Source organism: Fukomys damarensis, unplaced genomic scaffold, assembly GCF_012274545.1.
Source record: "Fukomys damarensis isolate Sample0158 unplaced genomic scaffold, DMR_v1.0_HiC HiC_scaffold_16, whole genome shotgun sequence".
Taxonomy (NCBI): Eukaryota; Metazoa; Chordata; class Mammalia; order Rodentia; family Bathyergidae; genus Fukomys; species Fukomys damarensis.
The window spans coordinates 55,914,543-55,927,726 of record NW_022900928.1 but is presented as its reverse complement, the minus strand read 5'-3'; the positions used below and the strand labels follow the sequence as shown (position 1 = coordinate 55,927,726).

Genomic DNA, 13,184 nt, shown 5'->3' with positions numbered 1-13,184 from the left:
TTGTTTACTAAATGATTGATTACAAACTAATAATTATTTTGACCAAAAGATCAATCTAAGATTTCTAGTCAGTGACTTGTGTAGCATGAAATATCATTATTGCCACAATAATCTAGTAAATTCCCATCCAGAAAGAAAGAAATTTTCAGATAATAAGAAGTTTGGGAAATCAGCAGTTGCCATATTTTCCTGTCATGGAATTGGCTTTATCTACTGCAGTGATTTTTTTTTTCTCTAGTTTTAATTTCTGGTCTTTTCATTTTATAATATGACAGAGCTTTTAGGTTTAGAGATTTGTTATTGTGACTCATGCTTTTAACAGATTAAAAAGCACAACAATATGGGTAAAATTGTTGCTGAATTATTTCAAAACTATAATGACAGGGGAGGTGGAGAAAGAATAGAGGGAAGTAGGTTGGTCTTGATTTTCTTTTAAACACCTTACAACTAAGTAGAGGTTATGGAGAGCCATCGTTTAAAAATGTAACAATCATAAGATTTCAAAAGATAATATATGTTTCTTTTTGTAGCATGGGGATAAAAATGCCAAAAGAGGAGATATTTTGGTTGTATTTCATGACATTTAGTCTCTTACTCCCTGGGCTTTTAATGTTTTTACTATGAAAGTTAAATGGGCTGCTTGTTTTGTTGCAACCAAGACCATTGAAGGAGAAACATATGATGAGTATTTTTGGTGTGAAAGTGTTTTCCCCACATTAGTGGAAATAAAAATAAATAATTTAAGGTGAAAAGTATGAAGATATTTGGGTTTTAGAATTATTTTAGAGCTTTTTGGGATGCATTTTAAGAATGTATACATACAAACAGATTTAACTTAGAACAAGTAACAGTGTCAAAAGTCTTTAGTAATCTAGTGGGTATGTTTTGTAGTTCTATAAGAAATTAAGCTGCTTGATGAAAAACACTGAGGTAGAGAAACAGATATATTCAGTTCATTAGATACTGATACATGAGTAATGTTATTCTAGCTCTGGTGAGAAATGCAGAGGTGAAATCATTCATTAGTTTTGCCCAAAGGAATAATATATTTTTTGTAGATGCATTATGGAAAGTTGAGGAAAGGAAAAACCAAATTTTTAATACAAATAATGACATAGTTCTTTTTGTATGATAAAGGAAAAATAATATTAGAAATTATAAATTACTATAAGATAATGAGTAAAATATTAGAATCCCACTACTGTATATTTTTAAAAGTGCACTTGTTTGATTTTTGTTTTTACCTTTAAGTATGTTAATTACACTCTGGTGAGTATCTTTGTTGTTACTCACCTCTTTTGTTGGATACATTTTAACAATTGATTTGACTTAACACAAAATATTGTTTGCAGGGGTATTAGCTCTTTTTGAAGAGTTTTTAAAAGAATTATATACCATTATGTAGAAAAACTTAAATTTCACTTTAGATCTTATATTTAATAGAGAATACAAAGATAAAGTTTAGCATGGCATACTTAAATAATAACTTTCATATAAGATTCAAAATTTTAAATATAGTGATACTTGGACCTCTTTAAATTTATTCTATGTTGAAATATATGCCAAATATATGCTATCATTAGACTATTTAGCACATTTAAGAAAAAACAAAACAAAAAAAAAACCAAAAACCCAAACTGGCAAGCTGGAAGAGGAGGGTTGTTGATGCATGCCTGCAATAGGCCTTACCGTGGAGATATGTTGATGGGACCATTTCACTTACAAACTGCTGCCGGTGGTCCCTTTAGGTCTTTTCCTTGACACTCTGGCCCTCCAGAAAAGACCTTTTGTATTTTCTCTGTCAGTTCCATCTGATTTTGCATGCCAGGGTTTTAGATGCTGAGGGTCAAAGAAAGATGGGGGTGACAGAATATTGAGTATTTAAGAACATTAAGAAGTCTTTCCTACAACACCCCTATTTTCAGGGTAGGTATCCTCCAATATGTCTGGTTTTCCCAGCTCAGCTGTCTTATGTTTTACCTTTCCCAGGGGATAATTCTGTAGTATTCTGCTGGTGAGGAGAATGGCATGTTAATTGCCTTTTATAAAAGTTCTATGTAAGTTATTGTTTTAGCTCCATCTTTACCTGTGTTTCCATGAAGTAAATTCCTGAAGCTTTTGGAGTTCCGCGGGCAACAAGGATTTCTTCCCTGCATTCCTACTGATCCATCTTCTTCCTCTTATTGTGTGTACCAGCTTTCTAGTATTTAAGTCATATATTATAATCTGACTTGCATTATGTCTTCTTCAGTTCTGCTTGTCTGAGTAGGTTTATGCCTTTAAAGAAAGTTGATGTAATGTCAGTTTTGAGGGTTACTCTACAAAGAAAGTGGAAATAATTGTGAGTCTTCTGTTTTGTTATCTTTAGATAAATTTGTATTTAGGTAGGTTGTAAAACTTGAATAAATTATAGCATTAATATTGTACAGTAGCCCTATCTAGCTTTAATAGTTTAAGAAAAATAATTTTAATTTCAAAATTATTCATATTTACTTGATTTTTTAATGATGTGATACAAATTATGAACTTCAACATTCTGCACTATACTTTAGCTAAATAAATTGTAAGGAATTTTAATTCAGACATGTTAATTAATGATAGTTTAGGAATGTGGAAAATGGGTTTTCTTTTTTAAGAATAAAGTATATTGCTGGGCGTGGTGGCACACGCCTGTAATCCCAGAGCTTGGGAGGTTGAGGCAGGAGGATCCCTGTGAGTTCAAGACCAGCCTGAGCTACATAGTGAGTTCCAGGTCAGTCTCAACTACATAGTGAGACCCTGTCTCAAAAAATCAAAATCCCAAAACAAAACAAAAAAAAGAATAAAGTATACTGTGGGAATATAGGAATTTTGTGTCATCCTCATAATTTGGGGTCTTTATTATCTATTTTAAGAATAAAATAGTTTTGGTGTCTCTTTTAATAATGAGTCATAAAAATTTTTCTCATCATTTAGTTGTATAACTTTAAAAATGAATATTATGAAATATGTATAGTATATTTTTATGTTGTACTTAGACACAATTTTCTTTTAATAGAGATAATGTCTCAAATTATTCCATTAAACTATTTTAAAAGTCTTTTCCATACATAGAAGAGAAGCACTTAAATATATATATGTGTGTCATTTTTTCTACTTTCTCTAGATGTTTAGGAAATCATTAGTAAAAATGTTTGAAGATAAAGGATTGGACTGCATCTTTTTAGAAACTAATATGAGCATGAAGAAACAGTATCATATGGTTTATGAATGCATTCCTCTCCCAAAAGAAGTGGGTGATATGGCTCCTGTCTATTTTAAGGTATTTGCACACCTACTTATTTTTTGCTCCTGTGCTTTTTTAAGGTTAGAGTTGTCTTATTCATGTACTTTTCTCCATACCTAAATATCAAATTTTATATAAAGAAAAGTATATCATATCAAGAAAAATTTCCTGCTAAATATATATCTTTTGGAAGAAATATGAACTTTTTACCTTTTAAAAACATCCTTGTTTCAAATAGTAAACTATAATTTCTATTTTAATCCCTATTTCTCTAGTGAGGTGTATTTTACCAGAGAGCACTTCTAAGTCAAAACTATAGTCATAAATCTAGAAAATGGATCATTGAAAAACTGAAACCAAAGATAACATATAAATAGTATAAATTACAATTGCTGAGACAAATTATTGATGAAATTTTAGTATTCAGTATCTGATCATGCTAGTTACTAAAGGAAAATATCTAATTTTGATGTATATTTTAGGGCACGTAATAAATGACTCGAGTTTATAACCTTTTAGGTGTCATTAAAGAATTTAAGGAGCTTTTACTAAATAGTGTTTGATGCTGACTTGAATGTGATTTATGTACTAATACAAATACATAAGTGTAGAAACGTGAAATAGTAACATATGCAAAGAAAAAGGAAGATAATGTTCTGTGAGTTGGTATAAGAAGATTGCATATAAAATGGTGAAGTTTATGAATATGAGCTGTAAGGATTATGAAATTTGTTAAGGCAAAATTTTTTTCTCTTTAGAAATCTTTAAATATAGTATAATTATTTGATTTTTAAAAATTGTGTTGCAACCAGATGTGGTGGTGCATGCCTATAATCCCAGCACTTGGGAGACTGAGGCAAGAGGATCACCATGAGTTTGAGACCAGTCTGGGCTACATAGTGAGTTTAGGGTCAGCTAGAACTACACAAGGAGACCCTGTCTCAGAAAACAAACAAACAAAGAGTTATGTTGTTAAAATATGGGGAAATAAGCAATATAATCCGAAAGGCTCATAGTATTTCTGTGCTCGCCAAATTTAGTTGAGAAAGAGATTAATATACTTTGTCCAATTTTTGGGGGGTACTTCCTCAGTAGAGTCATGGTGATTATGACTAGAAGCGTTTGAGATGTAGGGAGGGGCAACTAAGAGTAACCACTGTTACTCATGTAGTGTGCCAGAAATGTCATCTCTTGGCAGAATGGTTTAACATACTTCTGTTTTACACTAAAACTTTTGTTTAATCCTTAAAACTGCATTTATTATTTCACTTGGTTTCAATTTTATATTGATTGTGCTAAATTATGATGTGAAGTCAGGGAACACATGATTTTGAAATAGGACAGCAGTGTATCTGATGTACTTAAAATGTACTTATTTGAATGTTAACTTCATCTTTAAAATTCCCTTATAAATATGATAATTTAAAAAAACTAATTTTATCATTACCATGGCTTTTACTTTTATGAAGCATTTCTTTACTATAAATAGTAACCATATTGCTAAACCTGAAAAAGTCTTAAAATTCTGTTTCTGTGTATTTTCCATAAGCATTTTTATATGGGAGGAAATAGTTCAAGGTTTTTGTTGGCACAAGAGCAGTAAAACTAAATGAATTTATTTGAGTAGCATTCTGTGAATATAATAAGTAATTTATAATAGCTAAAACTTGGAAAGAGCCCATTTGCCCATCTGCTGGAAACTGGATAAAGAACATGTGGTTTTTCTATAAAATGGAATACTACTCAGCCATAAAGAATGAGAAATTAGATTTATTCATAGGAAAATGGATACATATTGAGGATATACTCCTAAGTGAAATAAATAAGTCACACATGTGTAAATGCCAAATAGTTTCTCTGGTGTGAACAAACTATAATAGTACATAAGATCCTAATGAGATAATTAACAATGTGAAATAGGAAGAATAGGGATAAGGGTGTAGGGAAAGTGGGAAGGGTAGGGGAAAGGAAATAAGGGAAAAGAAAAAATAGGAGAAAATGAAAAAATGGAAATTAAGTGTTTGTAAATGGGGAGGGCAAGGACAAGGGGAAAAAATGAGAACCAAGACCTGTCATGTAAAGGTACAAGATCCCAATGGTGAATGTAACTGTACTGTATACCTAAAATGTACCAATAAATTCAATGAGGAAAAATAAAAAGAAATTTTTATAGGCTTTTATATTTACAAGTTATGTTCAGCATTAAATTATTTGGGGTTGTTGTTGTTGTTGTTGTTGTTGTTTGGTATGGGGGATTGAATTCAGGACCTTGTACTTGAGAGGCAGACATGATGCCACTGAGCTAAGTCCCTGACCCTAAATTATTGGTTCTTATCAGTGATTGTTTTTTTCTTTTCATGTAAAGTTGAGCTGAATTTAGTACAACAGTTAATAGTAAGTAAAAGAATAATGTCTTTGTCTAACAGGATTTTAACACAGTCAAGAGTTCTAATTTTAAATAACAAAAATGAAAGCCTATTCAGATAAATGTATATTATATATACTATTATGTATATTACCTAGTATTACTGTGTATATTCTGGTGTGTAATAGATTCATTTTATTATTTTAAGTGGTCTCTTTGTATTTGCTGCTATATTACTTTTTCATTTAACAAATGGCTGTTTCTTAGAAAGCCATAATGGAATCTGATGAAGAGTGGTCCATGAACAAGAAATTGATTGATCTTTCTTCAAAAGACATCAGGAAGTCTGTAAGTACCATTTTTTTCTAACAAGTTATTTTAGTGCTTAGGATCTTCTACATCTTAGTTGAGAAATAGACCATTTGGTTAAGTGACTAAAGGTAAAATAACTAATTCCACAGTTATTTTCATCTATCTGGTGTGTAAAGTGTTTGTTTATAGAGGGATTTTATTCAATCTTAGCCATCTACCATGACACCCCTCCCGCATAATTAATATGGCAACCATTTGAATCTGCCATCAGACCTTCTAAGATTTGTAGGCCTGAGATGAAGGGAAATTCTTGTTACTAGAATTACAATAAGGGCAAAATTTTCTGAGAGGCTACAGTTTGAATTTGAAATTCATTTTCTTCTTTTTTAAAATATACTCCACTTGATCTTAGCCAAAAGGCCGAGAAGCGATTTTTTTTAAAATATAAAAGCCCTATTTTATTCCCATAAACATCTGGTAAAATTGAGACTTAGTTATGTTTTATAGTTTAATCTTGTTTTGTCAATCAAATTTTAGATACAAGATGCACTTAAGGTCAGTACTATATAATGACCTTTTTATTTCTAGAAAAGTAAAAATGGAATAGAGATTTAATAGAAGTATGGATTCCTTTTTTATCAAAAAATAATTTATTATACAAATATTTATTGAGTGCACTTTATTTGTGGGTACTGTTCTGGCTGCTTTTTGTGCATAGTAGGATAAATGGAGTTGATCCTTGCTTTTATAGAGATTGTATACTGGTAACAAATGGAAACCTGAGCCAGCATATTCATCTCAGTCCTCTGCTTGTTTTTTTTTTTTGTTTTTTGAGACAGGGTCTCACTATGTAGTTGAGACTGACCTGGAACTCACTATGTAGCCCAGGCTGGTCTTGAACTCACAGTGATCCTCCTGCCTCAGCCTCCCGAGTGCTGGGATTACAAGCATGGGCCCCCCTGCCTGGCTTTGTTTTTGTGTTTTTGTACCAAAGATTGAACTCGGGACCTTGTGCTTGTGAGGCAGGTGGCAGAACCACTAAGCTAAATCCCTGGCCCTGTGTGTTTGTTAAACACACGTTGGAACATAGCCTTACCCTTTTGTTTATGAATTGCTTGTGGCTGCTTTCATGCTATAGGGTCAGAGTTAAATAGTCACAATAAGGACTGCATGATTTACAAAGCCTAAAACATTTTATCATGTGGCTGTTTAATAGACGACGTTTGCCAGTTTGCCTTCCAGTAAATATCATTAGACTTTTTCTCCTCCATTTCTTCTTCTGGAAAACCAGATTCCTGATAGATGACTTGTATATGAAAGGATTCCTTATTATACTTATTATATCCCAGACAGAATATTCAAATTTCATTGCATTACTGAAGGTGCATAACTGTAATGAGAAGGCACAACATTGTCTTCCCTTGCTGGTAATTGGACCAGATAATATATTAAAATACAAACTAAAACAAAAACAAAAGCAAAACATCCTAAGTGTCCTATTTTCTTCTCTCTCTTACTAGCATATTAAAAAAAATGGCTAAGGTACATATGTATTTTGTGTCCATTTTCTGCACTTCATAAATCAAAATTTCCTGTACCATTAAATATGATTTTTTGTTTTTTGTTTTTTTGTTTTTTGGAGACAGGGTCTCACAATGTAGTTGAGATTGACCTGGAACTGACTATGTAGCCCAGGCTGTTCTTGAACTCACAGCCATCCTCCTGCCTCAGCCTCCCGAGTGCTGGGATTACAGGCATGTGCCACCATGCCCAGCTCAGAAAATGATTTTAATGGTGGTTGAAAACATTTCAGATTAGAAATTTTTACAGTGAGAATTTTTTCTTCTTTTTTTCCCCCAAGTACTGGGAATTGAACACAGGACCTTGTGCTTACCAGGCAGGCACAGCACCACTGAGCTATATCCCCAGGCCCCAGAGTAGAAATTTTTAAAGAAATATATGATTCTCCATATGCTGTACAGTATGCACAGCTTTTTACTGGTGAATCATCTAGTATGTCTTATTTTTTAAGAGCAAGATAAGTATATGAATTAAGTAACCAGATCTTGATAAGTTAATCCCTTTCTCTTCACAAAACAACTTCAAGTATGTCAATCAAAATCTATACTTAATGTATAAGATGGTGCTATGAAATGATGAGTACAATCAACAAATTTGTAAAAATCTGAGTAAAAACACAATAAAGTAAACATACAGAGAGAAAAGCAACAAACATGAAAAAGTGTATACCTCTACAACTACAGGCAGTTTTAATTTTTAATTTAATTTTTATTTTTTAATAAGTACACTTTTGCAGCGTATCATGTTATGTTCCTTGTGTGGAGATGTTACATATACATAACACATCTCAATTCCTTTTTCATCCTCTTTCCCCCTCATTCCTCTTGCCTCTCTCCATCTCTTGATCCTCTTCCTGTTTGAGAAAGATCTGTTTCCCTACTTTTATTATCTATTTTTTTTATTTTGCTCTTTATAATTTGGCTTCCTCTCAAGAACGAATGACAGTGGTATGTTTAACATTAAAGCATTTCAAAGATAGGAACCATTGCCTTTCCTAAGGCAATACATAGTCTTGTACTTGAGACTTTTTGAGAATCACAATAGATAGAAAGAGAGCCAGGTGACCTCCTGAGGTGCCTTTTAGCTTTGGGGTTTGTAATTGTAGTATATGAATGGAATTGTGAAGAGAACTCCAAGTAAGAGTAATTCCAAAGGAGGTCACTTTCTAGGTTAACAAGCTCTCTAGTGGCTCTTTAAAACTGATGTGTGTTTCTGAACATGAAGTGAACAGTTGAGTTATTTTAACATTTTCTGAAAGAGCCTCATTATTGTTTTTTTACAAGCTTTATGTCCTTAGTAATTTCATAAAGTTTTTTGCCTGCTTCATTGAGAGTTTGGTGCAGTTTTTTTTTTTCCCACTGCATTGATTCTTCACTTATAATACAGATTCACATATTTGCAATTCATTTTGATATTTTTTGAATTCATGTTTTTCTTTGCTGTATGTCTATAAGCTTCCCTTTTTGTGTCTATTTTATTTACTTTCCTTGGGTCTTTTGATTTCTTACAATGTAGTGTGAAGCCTATGGAAATAGATGAAGGAAGCAGATCTGAATGTTCAAATGCAGAGGAATTGTGTAATAACTTACCAAAAAGTGGTCATTTTCACATGGCTGTTTTATTGAGATTTCATGAGAATTTTTCTCAGCTTTTAAAAAAGTTAACATTAATTGTGTGGAAACTGTAGCAATTTAAAAAAATCTAACATTTAGAGGCTGACTTTTTTTATTGAGTTTATTGGTACATTTTAGGTGTACAGTACAGTTACATTCATCATTGTAATCTTGTATCTTTACATGACAGATATTGATTCTCATTTTTCCCCATACCCTTGCCCCCCCCTTACCCTTGCTCCCCTACCCTCTCCCCCCTCCCTAATTACAGAGTCTGTTTCCATTTTTTCCTTTTCTCATATTTTTTTCCTTATTTCCTTTCACCTACCCTTTCTACTTCCACCACACCTTTAGCCCTTTTCTTCCTATTTCACATTGTCAGTTCTACAATTTGGATCTTATTTACACTTTTAGTTATTCACTCCAGAGAAACTATATGGTATTTATACATGTACGTCCTATTTCACTTGAGTATGTCCTCAATATGCATCTATTTTCCTATAAATGACTAGTTTCTCATTCTTTATGGTGGAGTAGTACTCCATTTTATAGAAAAAAACACATCTTCTTTATCTAGTCTCCAATTGATGGGCAGTTGGCCTGTTTCCAAGTTTTAGCTATTACAAACTGTGCCGCTTATAAACATGGGTGAGTGTATATCACTCTGACATGATTCTTTTAATTGTTTGGGGAAGATACTCAGCCGAGGGATGGCTGGGTCAAATGGAACCTCTAATCCTAGTTCTTTGAGGTCTCTCCATATTGATTTCCATAGTGGTTGCCCCAGTCTGCACTTTCCCCAACAATGGAAAAGGGTTCCTTTCTCCCTACAACTCTACCAGTGTTTGTTATTGGTTGATTTCTTTTTTTTAATCTTACTGAGTTTATTAGTACTTTTTAAGTACACAGTACAGTTACATTCATCATTAGGATCTTGTACCCTTATGTGACAGATCTTGATTTTTTTTTTTATTTAAGGAAAATACTTCTCAAGGAAAATTTGGGTTTACCAGAACCCTTGAAACTGAAAGATACTTACAGGAAGTCAGGATTTATATCTGGAATGCAGAGAAAAAAATTAGGATATTACTGTTTTTCTACTACAAATAAATGTTTTTTGCTATAATCTGTCACTTCCCTTAGAGGAGTACCACAGTTCCAACTTTTCTCTGTGGTAGCCAGTGGAGTAAAGAGAAAGTGCTGGCTGTGCCACATTCTCTTTGATATAAGAGCCTTGCTGTGTGCACTGATAACTCTTCTAGCATGACTGCAGGGTCTACCCTTTGTGTTCTGCAAGTTGTGATAGCAGCTGTCTTTCATAACAATGTAGTTGTCTATTCAGTGCCATCTTTGCAAATATGCCATAGGTTCTTGAGTCTTTATAGTTTCTTATTTCTGCAGTAACAAATTACCATGAATGTAAAGGTTTAAAACACTTATTATCTTGCATTTCTGGAGATTACAAGTATGAGATGGGTTTAATTGAACCAAAATCAGTGTGTCAGCAGGACTGTGTTCTTTCTGGAGTCTCTACAGCAGATTTGATTCCTTTGCCTTCTCTAGTTTCTAAAACTACCCATTTTCCATGGCTTGTGATCCCTTCCTTCATCTTCAAAGTAGAGAGTACAGTATCTCCCTTTCTCTTATTCTGAGCCTCCTGTCTCTTTCAAGAATCCTTGTGATTAATTGAGTTTATGTGTATGGCTCAAGAGCACCTCCTCATTTCAAGATCCTTAGCTTATTCACAAATTAAAGTCCTTCTTGCCATGTAAGGTAATATACACTCATAACACATATGGGACTAGGACATTGACATATTTAGGGGCCCATTATTCTTGCCACAGCATGATACAAACAAAAGGCAATAATACTGTCATTACATGTTTTTTCCTCAAGTTATTTATATCTCTCAAAGTACCACACTTTAGTAGATATAGCTTTAGAACATCTCGTTAGGCATTCAGATTCATGCTTTACACCTGGTGATCTAATTCAGATGTCAAAAATATTCTAAGGAAGCCTTCAAAAAAATTTTCATTGAACAAGCTGTGTGGGAGATAAAAATGAAAGTTGTAATCTTTTATGTTCTAAGAATTTGGCTGGGTCTTTTATATACAGTGTCCTGTTATGTTGAAAAAATGGAAATACAGAAAATTATAAAGCTGCTAAGTAGCAACCTGTTTCTCTACATTTTATGTTTTATACTCTGGTAAACTGATTTTTTATTTATAGTTTTCCTATATTTTGAACAACTCTATTAATATTTATATTTGTTTTATAATGTTTCAAGGTGAGTACTATTTCTACTATCCATACTATGCCCTTCTAAATTGTGCCTTCCTGAGGATACAACATAAAATTCATGTAGTTAAGTAGGAATACGTGGTTCAGAAGCCCAAATAAGTAAATGTTGTTTGTGTGTGTGTGGATTATAGGGGGATATGACCATTTGGGTCATATAACTTGACCCATTTGGGATAATTTCCAGTGACTGTATTGGGGCTTGCAGGGTAAAATTTCAAAGGGTACAATGTCTACTTAATTGATAGAGAAAGCAAGAAATTATGGCCTTTTCCAGTTTTCTACTCAAGATACAGTTTAAAATACTTTGTGTGTGTATGTGTAAAGAGGGAGGGGACAAAATAGTACAAAATAATAGAGAATTAATCCTAGAGACATTTTGAAATTAGGTTGATAAACTAAGTGTTGTTATACCTACCTCAGTAGTTAATAAAAAGTTATTCTTTATCTTTGATAAGTATATCATAATAAAGATATTAGGGATATTGCAAATGAACCTTAAGGTATGTATCCAGGTCTCTCACCCTATTTTTTTTGGTACTGGGGATTGAACTCGGGTCCTTGCACTTGCAAGGCAGGCCACCAAACTGAGCTAAATCCCCGGCCCTTCTCACCCTATTCTTTAATGTAAGTAAAATCTGGAAAACCACATCCTCATTTTTTTATTTGTGTAGTCTTGAACATTATTCTGTAGTTATATGAAAATATTTAAGGTTTTTTTTTTCTGTTTTTCCCAACGACAGAAACATAATTGGTTTTGATTATAATTTCCAGATAGGATAAAGAGCTCTCTCACTAAAATGATATCAAAATGAAATATTTATTTAGAAAGTTAGGTTATCGCTTAAGTATCTCTAGAATTGGAAATTCTTTATATACATTTATCTTGAAGGATGATTAATTACTTTCATGTCAGGAAGCAGAAAGAGATAACTTTCTGATGTCATGCTGTATTTTATGTGTCTGTTAATTTGTTTGTTTGTTTAGGTACCCAGAGGTTTACCTTACTTCTCAGTGGACTTTGGCCTCCAGGGAGGATTTGCCCATGTCATTGAAGATCACAACAAATTCCCTTATTACTTTGGAAAGGTATATTCACAAATTTGATAAAACTCCAAGAGTTAGCAGTTGTTAACCACATTTGTTTATTTGTTTGTCTATTTTTGAGTTAGGTTCTTGCTGTGTAATTCAGACTGGCCTAGAACTTGTGACAGTACTTCTGCCTCAGCCTCCTGAGTGCTGGGATTATAGGTGTCTGTTATCATGCCTGTCTGGCTGGTAATCACATTTCTTTTGAAGCAAAATAAAAACCTTGACTATTGTATACAGTGAGATAAGTGAGTACTACTTCACTCAATTGTTATTGATGGCATAGAAAGTATTAACAAGTATATAAAAAAATTTGTACTAAAGTCAGAAAAATTCCTTTGGAAGCAAATATTTCTTTAGAGTCAACAGTTACTGTAACATTAGTTTCCTTTTGGAGTTAGCCAGTGTTAACAGCAGTTGAGCAACAAAGTTAATTGCTAAAGTTGATTAACTTTTCTCCAAACTGTTTACTAGAGCAGCTAATAATTAATTAAATTTCACCTTTTCTTTTTTGCTACCATGTGATAGATGTGCTAACAAGCAACAAAATGGGCCATTTACTTAACAGGAGACACAGTTAAGATTCTTAAGAATTACAGTGCTGGGCCAGGGATTTAGCTCAGTGGTGCTGCCACCTGCCTTGGAAGCGTGAGGCCTG

General features: G+C 33.0%; 1 protein-coding gene and 1 pseudogene across 3 annotated transcripts in view; one reads left to right on the top strand and one right to left on the bottom strand.

Moving 5' to 3' along the window:
* Cwf19l2 (CWF19 like cell cycle control factor 2) overlaps positions 1-13,184 on the top strand; it is a 125,784-nt gene that overhangs the window by 79,871 nt on the left and 32,729 nt on the right. For all 3 annotated transcript variants that reach the window (XR_004517464.1, XM_033764306.1, XM_010610625.3), the window contains exons 15-17: positions 3,146-3,301; positions 5,898-5,978; positions 12,425-12,526. Coding sequence is in view for 2 of the 3 variants with exons in the window: in XM_033764306.1 (XP_033620197.1) it covers positions 3,146-3,301; positions 5,898-5,978; positions 12,425-12,526 (339 nt within the window). In the remaining variant the exon portion in view is untranslated. The remainder of the gene's footprint in view (positions 1-3,145; positions 3,302-5,897; positions 5,979-12,424; positions 12,527-13,184) is intronic.
* Positions 6,219-6,374, bottom strand: LOC117286490 (annotated as a pseudogene).